General features: G+C 40.2%; 3 protein-coding genes and 1 non-coding gene across 6 annotated transcripts in view; 3 read left to right on the forward strand and 1 right to left on the reverse strand.

Annotated features, from left to right (window-relative positions):
• The first annotated feature begins 23 nt into the window (after nt 1–23).
• TAF5 (TATA-box binding protein associated factor 5) lies at nt 24–13,071 on the forward strand. Its single transcript, XM_063102085.1, has 11 exons — nt 24–582; nt 2,548–2,785; nt 6,088–6,403; nt 7,154–7,317; nt 7,412–7,547; nt 8,196–8,316; nt 9,282–9,411; nt 10,355–10,519; nt 11,174–11,351; nt 11,525–11,702; nt 12,023–13,071. Exons 1-11 carry the CDS (start codon nt 24–26, stop codon nt 12,238–12,240), a joined length of 2,403 nt encoding a protein of 800 aa, XP_062958155.1. The 3' UTR covers nt 12,241–13,071.
• On the reverse strand, nt 13,065–18,336 carry ATP5MK (ATP synthase membrane subunit k). Of its 2 annotated transcripts, XR_010024082.1 has the most exons (5): nt 18,233–18,336; nt 14,793–14,888; nt 14,612–14,704; nt 14,062–14,135; nt 13,065–13,168 (listed from the first exon to the last, which is right to left on the reverse strand). XR_010024082.1 is itself a non-coding variant. In XM_063103157.1 (4 exons), exons 2-3 carry the CDS (start codon nt 14,877–14,879, stop codon nt 14,615–14,617), a joined length of 177 nt encoding a protein of 58 aa, XP_062959227.1. In that variant the 5' UTR covers nt 14,880–14,888; nt 18,233–18,336; the 3' UTR covers nt 13,065–13,168; nt 14,612–14,614. The 2 variants fall into 2 exon arrangements, 1 of the variants encoding a protein (XP_062959227.1); XM_063103157.1 differs by lacking the exon at nt 14,062–14,135.
• On the forward strand, nt 14,212–14,271 carry LOC134382856 (U7 small nuclear RNA). The gene has a single exon (XR_010024118.1). It is a non-coding gene; the product is annotated as a U7 small nuclear RNA (small nuclear RNA).
• Nucleotides 18,337–18,477: 141 nt separating the features above from the next.
• PDCD11 (programmed cell death 11) overlaps nt 18,478–22,975 on the forward strand; it is a 50,565-nt gene continuing 46,067 nt past the window's right edge. For both annotated transcript variants that reach the window (XM_063101812.1, XM_063101814.1), the window contains exon 1: nt 18,478–18,566. The gene's annotated coding sequence lies outside the window, so the exon portion shown is untranslated. The remainder of the gene's footprint in view (nt 18,567–22,975) is intronic.

Here is a 22,975-nt window from a genome sequence, read left to right on the forward strand (position 1 = left end):
GCGCGAGGTGGCTCTGCCGCAAGATGGCGGCGCTGGCGGAGGAGCAGACGGAGGTGGTGGTCAAGCTAGAACCTGAGGGACCACCAACGCTGCTACCTCCGCAGGCGGGGGACGGCGCAGGCGAGTGTGGTGGCGGCACAACCAACAACGGCCCCAACGGCAGCGGTGGTAACGTTGCGGCATCTTCGTCGGCCGGCGGGGATGGCGGGACACCCAAACCCGCAGTGGCTGTCTCCGCCGCTGCCACGGCGGGGGCGGCCCAGGTGCCCGCCGCTGCACCGGAGGCTGGCGCTCCCCACGACCGACAGACTCTGCTGGCCGTGCTGCAGTTTCTACGGCAGAGCAACCTGCGCGAGGCCGAAGAGGCGCTGCGCCGTGAGGCCCGGCTGTTGGAGGAGACAGTGGCGGGCTCCGGAGCCCCGGGAGAGGTGGACGGCACCGGCGCTGAGGCGGCTAGCGCTCTTCTCAGCCGGGTCACCGCCTCGGCCCCTGGCCCTGCGGCCCCTGATCCTTCGGGCACCGGCGCTTCGGGGGCCACGGCCGTCTCGGGCTCAGCCTCGGGTCCTGCGGCTCCCGGGAAAGGTGAGCCGCGGGGTCCCGGGGAGGCAGGGCCGGCCCCAAGGAAGAGCGAGCCGGGAAGGCAAGGGCTAGCAGGCCTGCACCTCTGCGGGCTTGTTTTGAATTTCCTGGGCCCGCCTCTAGGGCCACATGCCCGCCCCTTTCTCTAGTGCGCCGGCTGCGCAGTCAAACCCTCTCCCGAGCTGTCAGTTCCAGCGAGAGGCTGAGAAGAGCTGTTGAGCAGAGGGATATATGGGGAGGGTGGGACCTTCAGGCTTTTGGTCCCTTTCCTCTCTTTTGGGCTTTTGAGCTTCGGGCAGGTCTGCATTAACATTAAGGATATTTGTATAGTTCCATTCAACATAATAAGTACTTTATACATCTTAATTATCACAGTTCCACCATAAGGTAGACATTACCTTTATTTTAGAGATGAGAAAACAGACTTCTTGAGAAATGCCAAGTTACTTGCTTTGGAGCACACATCCAGGGAGCAATGGAACATAGTGTATGTAGCCAGTATTTCTCAAAATATGGGATAAGTGCCACCAGTGTTAACTCTTGGAGGATGCAAATTCCTGGGCATCAATTCAGACTTAGTGAATTAGATCCATGAGAGGTGGAATCTGGGAATCTACGTTTCTGAATAAGAACTTCTAAGGGATATTGATATATGGCATCATATATCAATACAGTTTGAGAACCATACGTTTAGGAATAGGCATTGGACAGAACTTTTTGTCTGTGCTACCTTTACTTGTGTGATACTGATTAAGTCATTCTTCAGGTTGAGTTTTTTCTATTAAATGGGTTATTATGAAGCTCAAATATAATATATGTAAAATGCCTGGTACTGATATGTTTCACCTCTGCATCCATCCCTGACACCTGAGGGCCCCCCTGACCTTCTCCCAGCAACTGTTGGCACAAAGTTCATGCAGTAAAACTTATACATAGTATGAGGTCTCAAAGGTGATCCTGAGCCGACAATAGATGTTTATTGAATTAAATTATCCAGTGCAGAGCCTCTAGCCAAATTAATCTATATGTATGAGGCCTAATCTTTGCTTCATTGCCAGAAGTGAAGTATGAATACATAGCATTGTAATCCATAAATAGAAATGCACAAAAAAGATTGTGAATGAACTGTAAGATGAATTATATTGTCGGTTATTTTGCTGTAATCTCTCATCTCTTCAGAAACTTGACCAATTTTTAGATCATAACTGAGAAACCAGTAAGGAGGAAAAGAGACCACCAGAGTAACTAAAAAATTATAACATTTGTGCAATAAAGAGCATAACTGTATTATAATTGCAACTTACAAAAATTTCCTGCAACTGAACTGATTTGATTGACAGATGTATCATTGGTATTGCTATATTAGAAATAAATACTCATGTTTTCTGCCTTGAAATGGTGATAATGGAAATGGTGATAATGGAATCGAGTCAGTTATCTTTAGGGACTGTAAATAAGGCATGGTCCTTCCCACTCTTAAGAAGCTTACATTTTATAAAAGGTAATACATGTACGTGCATGAAGGTAACACAGGATAGGATATGTTACAGGAATGTTACAAAGTACTTAGGTAGCTCAGAGAGCTGGGAACATTACTCTAGGGCATGGCTTGGTTGTGGTTGGTGCCATTCACTCTGAGACTTGAGAGAAGATTAATATAGTTGTTTGATTTGCACATACAATCTTTAAAATAACGTAGTTCCAGGAAAAATATTGAATCTTTTGTTTATTGATTTGGAAATTTTATTTTAAGTTGTGGACATGCTGAAGGGGTTTTGGCCTGGGTGACTGAAACAAATGAAAAGTCCCATTAAAAGGTTATGTGATTGTGTTGGGGGAAGAGAGGTTGAGAGGAAAGGGACAAACATTTGAGAAATGACTTACCTTTGGGTCTTAGCAAAACAGCCGTAGTCACATGGTACATATCAAGTCATTTTTCTTAAAAGTTGTTTTTTATTTTTTGAACAGTTGGAAGTGTAGCTGTGGAAGACCAGCCAGATGTCAGTGCCGTGTTGTCGGCCTACAACCAACAAGGAGATCCCACAATGTATGAAGAATACTATAGTGGACTGAAACACTTCATTGAATGTTCCCTGGACTGCCATAGGGCAGAGTTATCTCAACTTTTTTATCCTTTGTTTGTACATATGTACTTGGAGCTAGTCTACAATCAACATGAGAATGAAGCAAAATCATTCTTTGAGAAGTATGTGACTTTTTACATATATATATATACACACATAGTATGTATATATGTGTGTGTATATACACTTACATATACACGAAGGTCCTTCAAAAATTTTGTGGGGAAATAGAACTAAAAGATAATATGATCTTTCATGAACTTTTTGAAGTACCCTCGTGTGTGTGTGTATGTGTGTGTGTATGTGTGTATATATATGTACACATCTGTAACCACACAAATGTAAGACTGCAACTCGAAAAGTACTTTGTGAAGGCAAGATACCTGGCACTATAAGAACTTAAAATGGGGGGTTTAATCTAGTTGGAGAAGTCAGGGAAGGCTCCCAGAGGAAGTGATGCTTGGGGTGAGTACTGAAGATTGGGTAGGAGTTAACCAGAAGAAAAGAGGAGGGAAAAGCATGTGTGAAAGTTCTGTAGTATAAGGGGTCATGGTAGTTACAGAGACTGAAAGGCGGCCGGTGTAGCTGGAGCAGAGAGAATGGGGTAGGGTGCAGTACAGCATGAAGCTGGGAATCATTAGGGGCTGGAACAACAGGCAGGTTCTTGGGCCATGTTGAGGGTCTTTGTTTATCCTAAGAGCAGTAGGGAGTTATATTAGGTAGGATTAGATTTGGCTGAGAGTCACTGAAAACTCAAACGATGTCATAAATAGAAGTTTATTTTTACCTTTATTCTAAGAGCGATAGGAAGCTGTATTAGGACTAGATTAGTCTCGGAGTAACTGAAAACCTGAACAACAGAGGCTTAAATATAATAAAAGTTAATTTCTCTCTTTCATAAAGGTAGGAAATGTAGAACTGGTGTGGTGGGTCCTTGATTATCAGGGACCCAGGCTCCCTCAGTCTTGTTGCTCCATCATTCTTGTCAGGCAGGTTGCACTGCACTGTGTGGCACAAGACAGCTCTCTAGCTCTAAGCAGTCACAACAGTGTTCTAGTCAGCAGGGAGGGCATGTGTCCTTCCTAGATGCTGCACACTTCCTTTTATATTTTATCAGTCAGTGGCCGCACCTAGCTACAAAGGAGGTAGGAAGTGTGGTCTTTACCTAAGTGTCAATGTGCTCAGCTAATATTCCAGTGTTCTATTATGGAGGAAAAATGGATATTTGGGAACAGGGAGGTTTCTCTGCTACAGAAGTTGTTGAAGGACCATGTCACTATTAGATAGGCATTTTGAAAGGACGTTTACATGTAGGAAAAACAGATGGTGGGGGGATAGATTGACTGTAGGTTGACCAGTTTTGGAGGTTATTGCAGTGGTTCTTAACTGGGGGTGATATTGCTCCTTTCCTGAGGCCATTTGAAAATGTGATGTTTTTGATTGTCATAACAATTGGGGGGTGAAGCAGGGTATTCTAATATGTGCAGGTAGTCTTACTTAGCAAAGAATCGGCCTGCCCAAAATGCCAGTAGCACCCCTGTTGAGAAACACTGGAGTAGGTTGTGGTCATGGAGTTGAAGAGAAGTAGACAGATTGGCCAGACACTTGATGGATTGGATATGGAAGTGAGGGAGATGTAGGTATCAATATCCCCAGGTTTCTGGTCCCTCCAGCTGGATAGGGGTACCCCTCACCGACATAGAAAACCTTGGAAGAGGATTCAGTTTGTCAGGCCATGTAATAATCTTGAGTTCAGATTTGAATATGCCTTTGACTTGTTTAAGAAATGTCATGTTGATAGGTGGATGATATGTAAGAGTTCAGAGTAGAGGTGGGGAGTGGAGCCATAAATTGGAGTTTTGTGTGATATTGATAGATGTGGATGAACTCATCTGGGAGAGAGTATGAAATAAGTCAATAAAAGGGCTAGGCTTGAGCCTTGAGGAGCTCCAACATTTAATGGCCAAGAAGAAGAAATATAAAAGAAGTTAGAAAAACAGGATGAAAACCCCGAGTGTTGAGTTGTAGAAGCTGAGGGAAAGGAGTGTTTAGGAAGGAGGCATTGCTTAACTGTTAGAACGAGAGCTCTTTTAATACAAGCAAATAGAGCCTGAAGCCAAGATTTGTCAGATAACACAGTAGTGATAGAGGAACAGTAGAACTTGGCACTCAGGACTTCTATGCCGTTACATTTATTCATTACTCTAGGATGCCTAACAGAAGGTATGTAAAGCAAAATATTCTGTAGCTGAGTGTTTTTGAAAAAAAAAATTAAGAAAGGCTGACGATGACAGAACTTCTACTTTAGAAGCTAATTTCTTTTATAGTACTGTCATCAAAAAACCTCTTGCTCTTCCAGTCTCATGGTATAGCCATCTCTTCACAAAGGAAGGTAGAATATCATAGAGGATTCTCTGTCTCCCTGTTATGAACAGTCTCAGCCCTTGCCAGACTGAGGACCCCATCCCCAGATGATATAAACACCAATAGGCCAAGATTTCTAATTTAATTAAATCCTAGACAGAAATCCTTAGTTCTGCATTGATGAGTCATAATGGTGTAACACAAGTAACAATTTAAGAATTTGTTGGCTACGTGTCTGTTAGAGCAGGAGCCCTAATATCTTATGTTTAGTCATGGTTTTCTAAAAATCAATCTGCATTGATTGCTGCTCTTAGGAGTGCCAAATATATATGATCATTGATTTTACTTTCTTAGGAAAGTTAAGATTGTAGAAACAAAAGTACATTTAAATTAGCTAATTGTCACGAAGGCTGAAGGCTTTATTTAATTGCCTTTGGTAATAGTGAGTAAGTAGAAGTACTCATTGATATCAATATTTGTTTGTTCTTTAGTGATAGTATTAAAGTATTGATTTTAATACTATGTCTGATACTGAGAACATAGGAAATAATTTAAAAAGATGGATTTTATTGATTATTGTTGAGATGCTGAGTGATAGGTACATTGAGTTCACTATACTATTTTCTACTTTTTATATGTTTGAAATTTTCCATAATCAAAAGTTTTAAAAAGTAAGTTTTGAGAAAAATAAAATTTAGTAAAGCAAGGGTCTAACATTTTCAAATGTCTTCCATTTCATTTGAATGATAGCGTTCAAAAGAAACCGTTTACCAATGGTGGATATCTTTCATTCATTCACTTATGATATTTATTTCAAATTCTTCTCTTAAAATGTTTATGATACATTTCATTAGAGAATTAAATTGGTCATTTTTAGGATTAATTCATAAATGGAATTATAATCATTTTGAAATGAGTTACTTCTGATCCTACAACTTAGTTCAGGATTATTCAGATAACTACACTGAAAATATTCTGGGTTGGTTTATAAATATATGGGGGAGAGGCGGATCCCTTAATGATTACATTGAAAAATGACTTTTTAAAATCACTGAAACAGGTTCCATGGAGATCAGGAATGTTATTACCAGGATGACCTACGAGTATTATCTAGTCTTACCAAAAAGGAACACATGAAAGGGAATGAGACCATGTTGGATTTTCGAACAAGTAAATTTGTTCTGCGTATTTCCCGTGACTCGTATCAACTCTTGAAGAGGCATCTTCAGGAGAAACAGAACAATCAGATATGGAACATAGTTCAGGAGCACCTCTACATTGACATCTTTGATGGGATGCCGCGTAGTAAGCAACAGATAGATGCGATGGTGGGAAGTTTGGCAGGAGAGGCTAAACGAGAGGCAAACAAATCAAAGGTATGGGAATAAACCTAAGAACTATATAATGCAGATTCTGAAAAATTGTAGCATTTCCATCTACATAATTTACACATTTTTCTTGTAGCTAGCTTGGGACTAATTTTACACTTGGGAAATGTTTATAAAATTTCATATTCTAAGGATGATGTATGATGTATTGGGAGTGGCTGTGTTTAACAGAACCCTGACTACAGTAGCTGAAACCAGTAAGGGGTTTTTCTCATATAAAATGAATTTCAGAGGAAGACCCTCCAGGGCTGGCATGAGGGCTCCATGATGCCATCAATGTCCCTGGCTCCTTCTCGTTTCTAGTCCACCATCTTTAGAATGTGGCTTTCTTCTTTGTGCTCATAAACAGCTATTGCAGCAGCTGCATTCCAGGAAGGAAGAAAGGGAGGATAAAAAGCATACCCCTGCTTAGTCTCTCCCTTTTTTCAGGAAAACAGTATTTTTTTTCCTAAAACCATATCTAGTGTATTTCTCTGTACATCTGTTGGCCAGAATTACATTATATGGCCATTCCTAGCTACAAGGGAGCCTAAGAACAGAAATGATTTAACCAAGCACATTGCAGCTCCAATAAAATCAGGGTTCTGTTAGTAAGGAAAAAGGGGAGAATGGCTATTGGGTAGACAAGTACAGAACCCTGCTTCAGGGTATATAAATTACTGTGATTCATTTTATCAAGATGTGAAAAGGGCGTATTAATGAACAAAAAGTTAATTTAAAAAATATTGGCTCTTGTAGGTATTTTTTGGTTTATTAAAAGAACCAGAAATTGAGGTGCCTTTGGATGATGAGGATGAAGAAGGAGAAAATGAAGAAGGAAAACCTAAAAAGAAGAAGCCTAGAAAAGATAGTATAGGATCAAAAAGCAAAAAACAAGATCCCAATGCTCCACCTCAAAACAGGTGAGGAAAAAAACTTGTGTGGAGGTGTAAGACAATATGTTATCAAATTTGCTAATATTCAAAGGGTAATTTTCAGTCTGTTTTTCTTTCACAGAATCCCTCTTCCTGAATTGAAGGATTCAGATAAGTTGGATAAGATAATGAATATGAAAGAAACCACCAAACGAGTGCGCCTTGGGCCAGACTGCTTACCCTCCATTTGTTTCTATACATTCCTCAATGCTTACCAGGTTGGTAAAATAACTGGACAATTTCTTCCTGGAGAGTCATGTAAAATGGTGATTTACCATTAAGAGGAACTTAAATGGGTCAGCTAAAATGGAATTTTGTTACTTAAACTCTTGATATAATTTAAGGACAGCAGTTAGGAAAGGAGAATTGGATGCTGCACAGAATAGATAGAAGGCAATATTTAAAAGACCTTTAGCAATTTGTAGGTACCAGAATCTTGCTTATATTTGACCCTTATTTCACTGGTCAGAATTGTGCTATCCTTTGAGGAGAAGGAAACTGTGGTTCATCTCTGTTGAATGTGGTTAAGTACTTACGTAAATTTAATATTTTTTATTAAGAATGCTAAATGTCTTTATAGACTCCTTATAATAGGCTGCTGAGGATATACTCGTATTTAGTGAAGTGCAAAAATGATTAACATATGCTTCCTATCATGTACTCCAAATATGGAGGGCAAAAAAGGGGTAAGTGATAACATGTTCTCCAAGTAAGTGCTTTCAGACAATGGGTTTTACAGGAGAATGAAATCTCAAATGATCTTTTAATGAGAAAAATAGCCATTGTTATATATTCTCTAAGATGTGATTATAATATTTTCCCCTTGAAAACAGTATTATTTAGTACAATACTTTTTTTATTGGCAGGGTCTCACTGCAGTGGATGTTACCGATGACTCTAGTCTGATTGCTGGAGGTTTTGCAGATTCAACTGTCAGAGTGTGGTCTGTGACACCCAAAAAACTTCGTAGTGTCAAACAAGCATCAGGTAACTGAGATGACCTGTCAGGATGTAAACTCATTAGTCTACATCAATCTTGATTCCATGGAATATACACAGGAGGTTGTGATCTTTGAAGAAATTCACTTGATTTCGCTTCAACCCAAGATGCTGACATTCCCAACAGTGAAAAGCACTGGAGTGGCAATCAGGAGGCTGGGGTGCTAGACTGGTTTAATTTCTCTGGGCCTCAGTTTTCTTATCTATAGAATGAGGAGATTAGGCTAGAAAACTCTGTAAAGTTAAAAATCCAGCATTTTATGATTGTTTGCTTGTAAATTTAAAAAAACCTTAGTGGGAGAGCACTTTGTTTTAGCTATAAAAATCGCTAAAAAAGAATAAGGTCAGGATTTCATTTTTTATTTTTTAATTTTTTTTGGCAGCTGGCCTGTACAGGGATCTGAACACATGATCTTTGTGTTGTAAGGCTGTGCTCTAAACAATTGAGCTAACTGTCCAGCCTATATGAGTTCTTTTTATTTATTTATTTTGGTAGCTGGCTGGTATGGGTATCCGAACTCTTGACATCGGTGTTATAACACCATGTTCTAACCAACTGAGCTAACCAGCCAGCCCTAGGATTTCATTTTAAAGAAAGTTTTTTTCCTAACTATGTTATTTAAACAAAACAATACATCTTAAATTATTTTAATATTTCTATAGTTTTCATTTTTGTGAAACATTGTGGTTTAGTAGACAAACTTGAGTTTCAGTCCTGGTTTCAACATTGAGTAGCTGTGTGCACTCTAGCAAATTAACAACTGTTCTGTACCTCAGTTTCCTCTCCTGTACACTGGGGTGATATTGTCTAATTTAGAGGCATTAGCACAGTGGTTGTTATATAGGAGGAAATATTCAAGTGTTAGTTCCTCTCCTGAACTGTGATGTGATTGCCTTAAAATGTTTTGATGAATGTACTTTAAAAAAAAATCAATATATCTGGACCATTTCAGATCTTAGCCTCATAGACAAAGAATCGGATGATGTCTTAGAAAGAATCATGGATGAGAAAACAGCAAGTGAGTTGAAGATTTTGTATGGTCACAGTGGGCCTGTCTATGGAGCCAGCTTCAGTCCAGATAGGTAAACTACAAACAATAAAAATTAAATACTGCTGTATTATGTTGAGATTATATAAAAGTTAACTAGTGGAAACATGCAAATACTGGGTAAATTCTGTTAGAAAGTCTGTGGTTGCTTATTATTTATTATCTTTTAGAATCTTGTCATTTGCTAATTCATCTTGGGGCACTGGTGTATAAAATAGCAACTTGATAGCTGAATTTATAGAATCAAGATGTACAACTTCAGGGTTTACTGGTTTTAAAATTAGCTTTACTTTTATATAACCCTGATAGGGGTTGAATTGCTTTTTTGGGTCCCCCCATTGTGTCTTGTGGCTACTTTATCAAATTTAAGACACATTCCTGATATTTGTGGCATATTAGTTATCAGTTGAGGATTTATCTTTCTATATCAAAAGCACTAAGAGAATACTAAAAAGGAAATTTGAAATTGCTGTTTTAGGTTTTACTTCCTTATAGCCATATGGTTCCAGAGTATCACTCTTATGTGTATAAATATTTGCCTATTTTTCATGATCTCTAACATTCTGTAGAAATGTGGGGAGGGTATTTTGTATTCACAATACCATTGTTGAGTTATATGTGACATATTACATTTCTTAGAAGACTTTCTCAGTGGACCTTATTTGACTGTACCTTTTTTCATTACTACTGGTGTTATTTCTTTTTAAAAGATTTATGGTTTTCCTTCAATAGACAATAAGTTTATTTATAATCGAACCTCATTCAGTAGGTGCTCAGTATCTATAGAGCGTTAGGGCTAACATTAGTTTGGTTAGTACTTTCAACTCTTGATATCTACTGTGAATTCCATGTATGAATTAAAAGTGAGATGTAGAATGTTAGTTAGCTACATGAAATATATTCAAATGTACACAGAAACTGGGCAGGTAACCAGAGGTTATTCTGGGAATCAAATATATCACCTTCTGTTCTCTTAGGAACTATCTGCTTTCCTCTTCAGAAGATGGAACTGTTAGATTGTGGAGCCTTCAAACATTTACTTGCTTGGTGGGATATAAAGGACACAACTATCCAGTATGGGACACACAGTTTTCTCCATATGGATATTATTTTGTGTCAGGGGGCCATGACCGAGTAGCTAGGTAAGAATACCGTGATCTTATGACTGGTCGATTCAATATTCAATGTTCAGAATTACAAACTCCAACCAAACTCATTTTCACTTCCATTATTCAGGATCAATTTTTTGACATCATTTATAGCTCTTTATTTGAAAATGAATTTGGGACAGGAGTATATATGCAATCATGTCTATACAAAGAGTCCTGCTTTAAGTTAGCTCATTAATACACTTCCCCCCCTTCCCTTTCCTCCCCCAAATCAGATGCTTAACCATGTCTTCCACTGCCACTGTGTATGTTTCCCTGTCATCTCCTTAAAAGTTCAGGATGAGTGGGGTAGCTCAAATTTTAAACTAATTATGTGGTGGCCAAAACTAGGCAAAAATACTTTTCTATGGTTTAGACTAGGAGTAGGGGAGAAAGAGAGAAGGGGGTGATGGTAGTATATACAGAGAATTACAGAATTATAGAATTAAAATTTTTTACCAGTTCAACTCTTCCTTAAGAATGTTGTTTAGTCTCAATCATTCTTTTTCCCTCAGTTAACTAGCAAGGGGGACCCATTTGAAACTAATGTTTCACATGGATGTTTCTGTTTATTTTGGATAGAATTTTGGCATTTCATAGATACCTACTAATTATCATCTTTTGCTTTCAATAACTTTAAAAATAAAGGCTCTGGGCTACAGACCACTATCAGCCTTTAAGGATATTTGCTGGCCATCTTGCTGATGTGAATTGTACCAGATTCCATCCAAATTCTAATTATGTTGCTACGGGCTCTGCAGACAGAACTGTACGGCTTTGGGATGTCCTGAATGGTAACTGTGTAAGGATCTTCACTGGACACAAGGTATTTTACATCTTCATTATTCCAGCACACAAGGTTGTTTTCAATGTAAAAATATTTTTTAAACTAACCAGTGACAGATTTCAAAAGTACCACTAAACTTTAAAATTCTACCTTGTTTTATTTTTAGATATACTTAACCCTACTTTGATCCTTTCCATGGACTTCTTTTCTAGGGACCAATTCATTCCTTGACATTTTCTCCCAATGGGAGATTCCTGGCTACAGGAGCAACAGATGGCAGAGTGCTCCTTTGGGATATTGGACATGGTTTGATGGTTGGAGAATTAAAAGGCCACACTGATACAGTCTGTTCACTTAGGTTTAGTAGAGATGGTGAAATTTTGGCATCAGGTAAATGACTATTAATGGCTTTGTGGTAAAGGGTAAATGGTATGTTAAAAGGAAACACTAAGTGTTGACAATTGGAAAATTAAGTCCTGCTGTTTTAGGTTTCATTTTCCTTTAGCCATATGATTTGTGTGTCACCCTACTCATATAGTGACTTCTCAAGTTAAACTACCACTTGAAATGCTTCTTTAGAAGGAAGAGTTGTTGATGAGGTTTAGATATCTCACCAGAAATATATAATAAATACATAAAATATACTTGTAAAAATGTCAGAATTTAAGTGTGGTGAATACAACTAATAGTTTCCTTTGACTTCCCCTTAGGTTCAATGGATAATACAGTCCGTTTATGGGATGCTATCAAAGCATTTGAAGATTTAGAGACTGATGACTTTACTACAGCCACTGGGCATATAAATTTACCTGAGAATTCACAGGAGTTATTGTTAGGAACATATATGACCAAATCAACACCAGTTGTACACCTCCATTTTACTCGAAGAAACCTGGTTCTAGCTGCAGGAGCTTATAGTCCGCAATAAACCATCGGTATTAAAGACCTTTTGGAAGCTACTGTTTGAAAAAGGGAGACTAAAAGCAAATACCTCAGTGATTAATATTTAAGCTACAAGAATGTTTTTGTCTATATGGATCTGGAAGTATGCTGCTTGGAAAATCTGAATAGGACAATTCCACATTTCTATAGCAACCACATTTAACTAATTTCCGTTAGTTGAATAAGAGGTATTATGTTCATTGAGGGGACATTTATGGTGCTTTGGATTGTGTGGAAACTATGCATTTTCTGTTCAAATGCTAATTTAATTTATTATGCTTAGAAAAAAAATCAGTTGATTTCAATAATTCATCCTGCTTCAAGATTCAAAATAAGAAATATAATAATGTCTTGAATTTTAGCTGAAGAATTTCATGAGCATGTATGTTTCTGCTGTAATAATGTAGTTACTGTGTGGCACTCAAGTACTATGTTAAATGACCCACTAACATTTTTTTCTTGGCCCATGATTAGAATGTATGTTACTGGGTAGAGTGAACTACAATTCCTTTTTAGCTCTAGGTGAAGTGCAAAACGTTCACTGAATCTATACCTGTTGAGTTCTGAGTGCACCCAAACACTCTCTAAATCAGGTGAAGAAACTTAGCTTCCATGTTCTACTTCAGCTAAAACAGCTACATACAACCTAGTACACTTGAAGTCAGACAGACATTTCAGTTGCTTACCTCCAGTACTGAGCCTTGCTTTGGGAAACTAAAAGATTTAGACCAAGTCACTGCCAGTTTTTGCCTTTGTTGCATTTTGTACAGTTTTTATATTTTTGATATTTTGTAAATAAAGACAACCAGCTTTTCCAGGTTCATAATTTATTGTACAAATTGACTATCACAGGATGAGTTGACAATAGCTTCTCCAGGCATGGGAACTTAACAGGTGAGGTACAGTTTAGAATCCTATAAACAAAGCAAAAACAGTTCAGACACAAATGTGTTCAACTCTACTTTTAAGACATTCAATAATTACTAGGACAGAACTATCATGAACCCCCTAAATTGAACACAAATTCATCAGATTCTCAAAGGAGAGAATAATGCCAAAAAAAAAAAAAGTGTCTCTCAGCTTAATACCTTTTAATCTAACACTCCACCTTTAACAGAGGAGCTGACAATTCAGTATGAACTTACAGGCATACTATTGGAAAAATCTAGTAACATTTTAATGTTACTTAATCTAGTATTAAGTAACCTTTTAAATAGCAGAAAATAGATATGCATCTGTTATTTAATATCTGAAACACAATATCTCCATTTTAATAATGGGGATACTACTTAGAAAATTAGTCAAAATATCACTCGTGTGTCAGGAATGAGCAGTGGGCCACTGTATCCTGGGATATAGAGTCCCCTAAGGTCAATAGTTTTGAGATTGGAAAAGCTCAAGAGCAGAAGAAAAATTTGTGAAGCAGAGCTACATTAGATGAAAATCTGGGTTTTGGGCTCTCCGCACATCTACTGCCAACACAACAGATACTACTTACTTAAGGACGGGCAAATGGGGGTTAGAGGGACTATAAGAAGAAAATGAAGTCTATGGGGATTTAAGGAAAAGAAAGAATTGATTATATTAAAATTTGAAACTAGCAAACTAGTAAAAAATAAGAAATATCTTTAACTGATAAAGAGCTTATTATACAAGTCACCTAATTGTTAAGGACATGAACAGAATGTTAAGAAAAATACAAACAGTAAACAAATGGAAAAAGATACTTCAATCAAAGGCCAAAAAGCAAAAGACACAAATTTTTTTATTCATCATATTAGCAAAAATCAGAAATTGGTATTATTACACATTGGCTGCGGCAAAAGACACACTGTCTTACACATCTGGGTGTACCACAATCCTTTGGGAAAGGATTTTAACCTAAGAAGACAATCATAGGTATAGACAATATTTCCTGCTCAAAAGCATTCGTTTAATGTTATATTTAAAAAAATTCTAGTATTATAGCTCTTTTTGAATTTGCCTAGCAGGTTTTCCAGTCTACCAGAAAACTCCCCCTCAAAAAAAAAATTCTAATGGGAGACAGATTTTTTCTGTGATATAAATAGTTAATGTCTACAAGCATTTGTGCATTCAAATTACAAAGAAAATATACTTGTTAGACAAAATTACAGACATGACCATACCCACTGGAAACCAAATAAAATATATATAAAAAAGAGCTAAACCAAAATGTTAACAAAAATTGTCAGGGTAATGAGATATGGGCAATATTTTATTTTTCTTTTATACATTAATTTTGCAAAATGGCAACAGTTCACTTTTACAGTGTGTGTGTCAGGGGGAACCTAATGTCAAAATGGCTAAGTTATATAAACTTTTAAATGTCAATTTACCATTTATGTTGCTTTCACAGCTGGAGTTTTTTTAGACCTTAACTTGAAGTATAAGAATATCAAAGCAATGCTTCCATATGTGGCCAGTACACACTGAAAAAGAAAAAAGTAAATAACTAGTAGTTTGTCACATCTACATTATTCTAAAATATAATTGCTTACAGGTATCATTAATACTTACGTTCATTCTACCTGTGAGAGTGTAAGAGTTGAAATATTTTTTAATACCAGTGAACTGGAATTGGGCATCATTTTCTGCACCTGCCATGATTTCAATCTTTTAAAAAAAGAAAGCAACAATAAATTGGTTTGGATGCAATTTAAAAGAAAGTAAGTTTTTTTAGTTTAAAAACTCAGTCACTGCATATAAATATTGTAAAGTTTTACCTATGTCTTGCCTAACACAGCAATAACAAAGAGGTAGAAAATGCCTTGCTAATAAGCTTTTGAAAATAGGACTTTACTTTGGTTGCTATTTCATAAACACTTCAGAATGTCAAATCACTCAGCATAAGAAGAGAACACAGTAGTCACTAAGTTTACCCTCTGACCCAATATAGCTTAATGTTTTCATTCCTGGCTCTGTACACACTATTGTACATTGTACACTGAATTAAGACTAGTTAAAATTAAGAGCTTCTAATCTTTCTCAGAGGGGTGTTCACCAACAAAACAGCTCAACTCACAACCCCTACTTTTACAGTTTTTCTTGTCATAAATAATTTAGGACCTCCATGGGGTGGGAGGAGGAGAAGGATCATTTACTAAACAGAGTTGATACTAGCCACTGCTGGTGGGGAAGCTTGAATCCTTACTCCTTTTAACAAAATAGATAAAAGACTCAAATGTAAATAGTGAACCAAAAAGGCCTGGTCGAAAATATGTGCAAGTATTTTAATCATCTTAGGGAAGGAAAATATAAAGAAAAGAATGCCAAAAACAAAAAGGCAAAACATAAAACAGAAATCAACCTCACGATCAAAGAAATGTAAAATGAGGCCAATATTTAACCATCCAACTGGCAAAGATAAAATTATAATAATAAGCAGTTTCAGTATGAATGTGGGAAAAGAAGCATTCTCTCTCTCTTGCTTGCTAAAGTAAAATTTGGCAGTATCGACCAAATTATAAAATGAGTATACTCTTTAGCCGGTTCACTTTTTTTCTAGGAATTTATCCTTGTAGAAATATCACAAAGTGGGAGTGTGCTATATGGTTCAAGGAAATACTGCTTATGATAGTAAAAAATTGAAAAAACTAAAAGTCCATCTATAGGAGACAAATAAGTGATGGTTTCCATTGGAGGAAATAAATACAATCTGCACAGATCCTTGTGTACTGACATGGAAAAGATGTCCCCAAGAATTGTTAAACATAAAAAAATCCCATCTCTGTATATTAGAGAGCACATCAGTGGTTCTCGAAGTCTGGTCAGCAGCATCAGCATCACTGGAAATTTGTTAGAAATGCAGAATCTCAAGGCCTACACAGCTTATTGAATCAGAAACTCTGGGGGCCCAGTAATCTGTTCTAATAAGTCCTTTAGGTAAATTCTGATGCATGCTAAAGTTTGAAAAACACTGCAGTAATGGAAACAGAACACCAAACTGTAATGGTATAGGAAAAAACCCTGGAAGTATAGCAAACTTTTAAGAGGGATTAAATCTACAGAACCTGTGTATTTTACAAAGACAGGTTTTTCTTTCATAATGAAAAATAGCTAAGACAAATTTAAAAGGTCACCAGAAGAGTTGAAAATTCGTATGTATGACCGCCTATCTACCACGACCGACGCCACGCCGAGTCGATTGGCAACACAGACGAGCCGGTCGAGGTCCGGTCGAGATTGTTAGGCAGTGGCAGTGATTCAGCTGGCTCTTGATGAAATGGAAGAGGGAAAGATCTGTGAGGGAGTTGTTGCTACGGAAACTGGCACTCCCCATTTACCATTCAAAGGGTTTCAGAGGCATTCATGTGCAAAGAATTGGCAATGAAAATTTGAGACAAATGACCTTAATTTTGAACAGTTTCAAGAAGGTTCCTGGAACAATAAAAGAAATCCAAACTTCCTTAGGTCCCTTCAGAGACCTTGGCCAGGCTAGCCCAGGTAGGAAAATTTCCATTAAAAGAAACCTTTATGATGTAGCTTTTATATCAACTGTCTAATTTTACTAAACTTACTGATGGCATACTTTTTCCCCCCATTCATTTCATAATACATTTTTGTATTCATTCCTTATGGTATGAAGTAGGTTTCTAAGAGAAACCCTACAGAAAACATGAGCTTAACTTAGTCAAATCATTAACTGATAACCTCCACTACTTTTCATCTAACAAAACTCTTTAGAAGGATGTGGTGTCTAACTAAAACAACATTATGGTGCTTTAAATTTCCCTCTAAATTACACAATATGGGAGGAAGGCTGAAGTTTGTGATATTCCACAGAAGACCAATTCTGACTGCAAGGAAGGGCATAAATTTTTCAGCTCCTATAAAGGAGGACAACTCTTAAGAGGCTGAGATGGGGTGGGGGTGGGGGGCGGCAAGAAGTGAGGGTGTTGCTGAGAGTAAGCCTGAAAACATTTGGGTCTGCATCCTTCAACCAACTGCAGGTTACTTTAAGGTAAAGATCAGGAACCCTTATGTTAGAGTGCCCTTTGTGGAATAACTGAACTGAAATAAAGTCACGCTTAAGGTTAGAAAGACATATTAATGAAGGTGAAAAATCACCGAAGATACATAATCGTGATTTAATGTTGTTAAATAATAGCGTGTAGAAAAGTCTAAGGGCTTAATAAGGCCTTCGCTTTTGTTTCTAATTGAGCCGCTATCTGCAATTAAATATACAAATCCCTCCATGCCTCTCTCCACCAGTGAAATGGGCATTTCATTAAAGGCCCAAAGCGACCAGTTGTCCTTGCCACTTTCTCTCTCGATACTGCTATGCTCCTGTCTGACGGGGTACCTACCTGAAATGGTGAGATCACGAGGTAAAGGCAAAGACGAGAGCCGCTCAGCTACCAGAAGCAGCCTTTTGTACTTCAAGGAGTTTATAGCTCTCTGTTCTGGCTACCTCCTAGGAAAGGCCTTCCCGCTGATCATATAGAGACTGAAATCTAACCCGCTTACTACAGGCCTGGAGATCTGCAGGGGCCCGGCCACACTCACTCTCGTTTTGACAAAGGCTGCAGCGCAGCTAAAGGAGGCGGGCTGGCCAGCTTCCTGAGCACAGCTTAGAGGAGACAAACAACTACGGGCATACAGACGAGAAGAGGTGAATTAGGCCAGAAATGGGGACAGAGCACGAGTCCTCGTCCAATAAAAACTACGTCACTGGTGACCTCGGGGGACTCACTTTTCTCCACTAGATAATGCAATCTAAGGGTCTTTGGGAACCGTGGGGGTCTCTGGATGCGCCTACCCGCCTCGCCCCGAGGCTTCCCAGCCACTGTCCGTCCCCTCAGGCCCCGACCTTCGTTTTCTCTAGCTCCTTTCCCACTCCCCACCGTTCTCGCCCGCCAACACGAAGACTCCGCGGTGCTCCAGAAACGCTCAGGTTCTAGGCCGGCCACACAAAGCGAAGGCGCGAGGCCCGAACCCGGGGTGCCCCCCTCACCCACCTGGCCAAAGCCACAAATTCCGCAGACGGTGTCCTTCAACGTACACAGCCGCCCCTCGGCCCGACCGGAAGAAGGCCCCTCCCCGCAGACGTTCTACAGCCACAGAGATTCAGCCTTCCGCGTCTATTGGCTACGGCTCCAAGACCCGCTCTTCCGCTTCCGGTCTCCACATCTCGGGCCAGGCCCATTAGGACTCAACTCAGTAGCGGAAGTAGCACGTTGAGCCCGCCCCCGCTTGCGAGAAAGTAGGTAGGGCTAACCGTACCTGATCTCCTCGTGTGTGATTGCAGCGGCGCGGGACTCGAGGTGAAGAGGTGCTGGCGCCGCGGGGCTGGTGAGTGAGGGCAGAGGCGAAAAGGGAGGGACCTCATGGCTCTCAGGTCTGCCGGGTACCCCAGGTCCCTGCCAAGCGCCCGCCTTTCGTGATGAGTGGTTCGGCCACCGCGCCCTGCTCCCAAGCCTGCTGTGCTCAACCCGTCCCATTAATCCCAGGCTCTGTCCCTGGGAAGTAGCCTAAGTCCATTTTCTGCTCCTCATCGCCTTATTTTTAGGAACTTCAATTTCCCCTTGTCTGAAGTAAGGTTAAGGGTAAAACTCACAGCAAACTAGACCCCTTGCACTTTCCTATTTCTACGAAGCGTACAGCTATTCCTGATTCCAATTCCTAAATTCCCTCTTGGCTGTCCCTTTCGGTTGTCATCTTTTCAACAGTCTCAAGCCTTTCTAGATTCTTACTCCCAAGTGTCTCTCAGAATTAATCCCTCCTCTTTTCTGTACTCACTTATACCTACTTTGGGTTCTCATGGTTTCACTGTTGAGTACTGCATTTGAATCCTACCCAATTTACTTGCCTTCAGTCCTCTCTTTCCGTCCAATCTGTAGCCTGAGGTGTATTTTTCTTGATTACTGTTCTGTCACTTCCTCTACTTAAGACTGATTTGCCAAAGAAAACATAAACTACTCATATCTCATCCAAGATCTTCCACACACAAAAAGCCCAACTTGTCTTTTAAGATTTAATTCTAATTCTTATGCTTTCTTCACCTTGTGGTCTAGTTAGGCAGTTCTTCAAAGAAAGGCAGCAGCAAGCCTTTGAGCAATTGTTTGATAGGTAAATTGCTGGGGGTTATTGAAACAGGCTTTTTCTGTTTCCGTGTCTTTTCTCACATTCCCTTTCCACCCGTGAAACTCCTGTTCATCTTTTAAGATTCAGCTCAAAAGCGTCTTTATGAAACCTCATCACTCTTTACCTCTTCGTCAATAGTTTATAATCCAATTTGTATTTTAAATTACTTGCATAATTATTTTATTTTCTAAAAAGTGTGTGTAAGACCTGTGCACTAAGCACAAATCTCACACGTCAGGAGTGGCTCACTTCACAAAGACCACAAGACAAGAGACACTGCAATCAGGCAAGAGGAATTTTATTTCCAGCTAGCTGGGGCGCTTTGCGTTTCGGAAAAGCGGCCCTGAACTCCTTGATATTAGAGTTTTTATACACTTTCTTTGGACAGAGGCTTTCATGACAGGGTCAGCTGTTAATTAGCTGAGGCGCCTTAAGATTTATGGTCAGGCTCAACAAGCTAGCACCCTGATAAGGGACAGCACTTTTTTTTTTTTTTTTGTCTTTTTGTGACCGGCCGCACCACGCTCAGCCAGTGAGCGCACCGGCCATCCCTATATAGGATCCGAACCCGCGGCGGGAGCGCCACGGGGTTGGTCCGACAGCACATTTTTTTAATCTTCCCTGGGCTCTGCCAGGTGTCCTGAAGATAAAAGGGCTGGTTCCTGGAATGTGTGTCTGGTCCTGCCTTGACCTCTGCCTGACCTCTTAAAGGCTGCTTTACTTAAAATACCTTTAGATATATTTCCCCGTTTTTAGTAAGTGCTTACAGGAACAATTTGTGCAGGCTAAAGTTATACTTTTCTGTCCTTTTCGTGACCGGCACTCGGCCAGTCCTATATAGGATCCGAACCCGCGGCGGGAGCGTCGCAGCGCTCCCAGCTAAAGTTATACTTTTCTATTACAATTTGTGCAGGTTAAAGTTATACAGGCAAATAGTGTACGTTAAAGTTACACAGTTACACTTTACAATTCCCCCATTTTGTTCTAGTACGTATTTCAATCATGAAATACTTGTCCCTTTTTGATTAAGTTCCCGGTATTGCTGTCTTAGCATCATAATTTGGACAGTACCAATACGGTTCTTAACAAAACTCACCAAACGATTCAAAATACAGGGACCAAAAGTTAGAATCAACACCAGAATAATTAACGGTCCTAACAGGGTGGATACGAGAGTCGTGAGCCAAGGGGAGGAATTGAACCCTGATTCAAACCATCCCTGTGTTTGTTTTCTTTCTCTTTTTCTTTTGGCCAGGCCCTCTCTAATTTTGGCCATGGACTCTTTAATTATCCCTGAATGATCAATGTAAAAACAACATTTTTCTCGTAATGCGGCACAAAGCCCCCCCTGCTGAAGGAATAAGAGGTCCAGTCCCCTTCTGTTTTGCAGGACCACCTCAGAAAGGGAGGTGAGGGACTCTTGTAACTTGGTGATAGAATTTTTTATTTCTTTAATATGAGCATCAATAGCTGCCTGCAAATTTTGGTAATTTTGATGCTCAATAACTAGAGCTGAAGCTCCTGTTGCTGCCCCAGCTGCTCCCAATCCCAAACCTAGGAGGACAGAGAGCGTGATACTCAGAGGCTCTCTTTTAGTCCGATAGTTTTTATTATTTTTATCCCAATATGACAATAGTTCCTCGTAGGGGTGGTAAACGAGCCGAGGCAGCAGCTGAACTAAAACACAGAAATCCTGGGTTTCTGTCAGGACCTTTGAGCTGACGCAGGGTGTAATTCCGGTAGCGCAGGCCCCCCCTCCCCGTGGAGGCAACAGATATGTGTCACCCGACCACTTAGTCAAGTTAAGTGTCTGATTGCACAGCTGGCTGTGTGAGGAGGGGATTTTTTCCCACAAATGTTCCTTGCCCCGTAACCGCTGACAGAGTGAGCTTGACTTGCTGCTGCTGTCAGTGACAGAGACATTTGTGTTATTCTAATTTTATTTTTGAAGGCTGTTTCTTCATAGTATGGGGGAGCAATGTCATGGCAAAGCCAACAGGAGCGGGTAGCATTAGGGTTGGTATTATTCAAGACCTTGAAGGCTTCCGAAATTATACGGAATAACCCAGATTGTTCTTGAAGTTCAGGTTTGGGAGGCTCAGGCCTTTTTTTCTGTCGCCTGGCTTTTGACCTCTTAGTGAGGGCTATGAACTCTGGTTGGGTACTTAGGTATGCCAGAGTAGCCTTCGGTTTGGCCACTGGAGGTCTCACTGGAGCTAAATATTTATTTGGACCCACGGCAGTGTACTGAATCTCCACCTTAAGTCTGATAGTGAACAATAGCCCATCATCATACTTTTCTTTATAAAACCTTAACCCCCATGTAAATCCTTTGTCCCAAACCATAGCCTTCTTTCCTTTTTCTGTGAAGGAGACTTTGAGGGGGTGGCACCACCCGCTACACTCGGGGATGTTGTGCCACCCTTTACTTCCTATTCCCTGGTGGGTGTAATTGGCCTTTACCGTTATGTAGTCCCAGGATGACGAGGGATTCCAATATCCATCCCCCGTGGTCTCGTAGCCCCAGTTTTTGCAAAAATAGTCTGCTTGTCCTCCACATCTGTAAGTTAACGCCCTGTTACGGTGAGGTCCAGGACATACATAGAAAGTGAGAGCACGTAGCATGCTTCTTCGGAACGGTGTGGAGCAACCTCCTCATGGAATTAGCCCGGTATAGGGACGCTTCTGACTGGGAGTGTTAGGGGGTTTGGAGATGTCACTGTAAGCCTCTAGGTCCCATTCGGCAGGAGCTCCCATAGCTAATTTACATATGTCAGGGTACAGGTCAGGCCACCATGTCCCTGTCCCTACGGTGATTTTGGATGAGTTCCAGATTGTATTTTTTACCCCATTTATAACATACCAAGTTAACTTTTTAGGAGCATGTGGACTGGAAGTTTTGGCGCCCTGGAAGAGAATGGTTAGACATAAGGGAAACAAGAGAGTATTCATCTTATAACAGTTAGGGTGTCCGTACAATTTTCAGTCTTAAGGGGTGCTCTGCAGCACTCTGGACTCTCCAGGTGACGCTCCCCGGTCCTTGGTCCTCTGGTGGCGCAGGTTTCACGTGTGAGGCATGGATCCAAGCGGAGATCCCATCTACCTTTACAGCCGTTGGGGTTGTCAGAAGCACTAAGTAAGGTCCTTTCCAGTGAGGCTCCAGGGTCTGGGAACGATGTCGTCTGACGTAGACTGTGTCCCCAGCCTGGAACTGATGAGAAACTTTGGGGGTCCCGGGCTCGTAAGCGGCTGCCAACTGCATCCAAACTTCCTTCTATACTGCTTGATGTCCTTTCAACCTGGCATATAAGTCACTGTTACTGTGGCAAGTGGGTTCGAAGGCGTCCCCCAGTAAGGTCAAGGGGGCAGGGGCACCATAGAGTATCTCAAAGGGGGTTAGGTTGAACCAGGAGGGGGTGTTCCTAACTCTGAACAAAGCTAAGGGAAGGAGCAACACCCAGTCTACGCCAGTCTCTATGGTTAATTTAGTCAGAGTCTCTTTTAGAGTTCTGTTCATCCTTTCTACCTGTCCTGAACTTTGGGGTCTGTAAATGCAATGTAATTTCCAATTGACCCCTAGTTGTCTTACCACTCCTTGACTTACCTTGGCAACGAAA

The sequence above is a fragment of the Cynocephalus volans genome, chromosome 7 (genome assembly GCF_027409185.1).
Source record: "Cynocephalus volans isolate mCynVol1 chromosome 7, mCynVol1.pri, whole genome shotgun sequence".
NCBI classification, from domain to species: domain Eukaryota; kingdom Metazoa; phylum Chordata; class Mammalia; order Dermoptera; family Cynocephalidae; genus Cynocephalus; species Cynocephalus volans.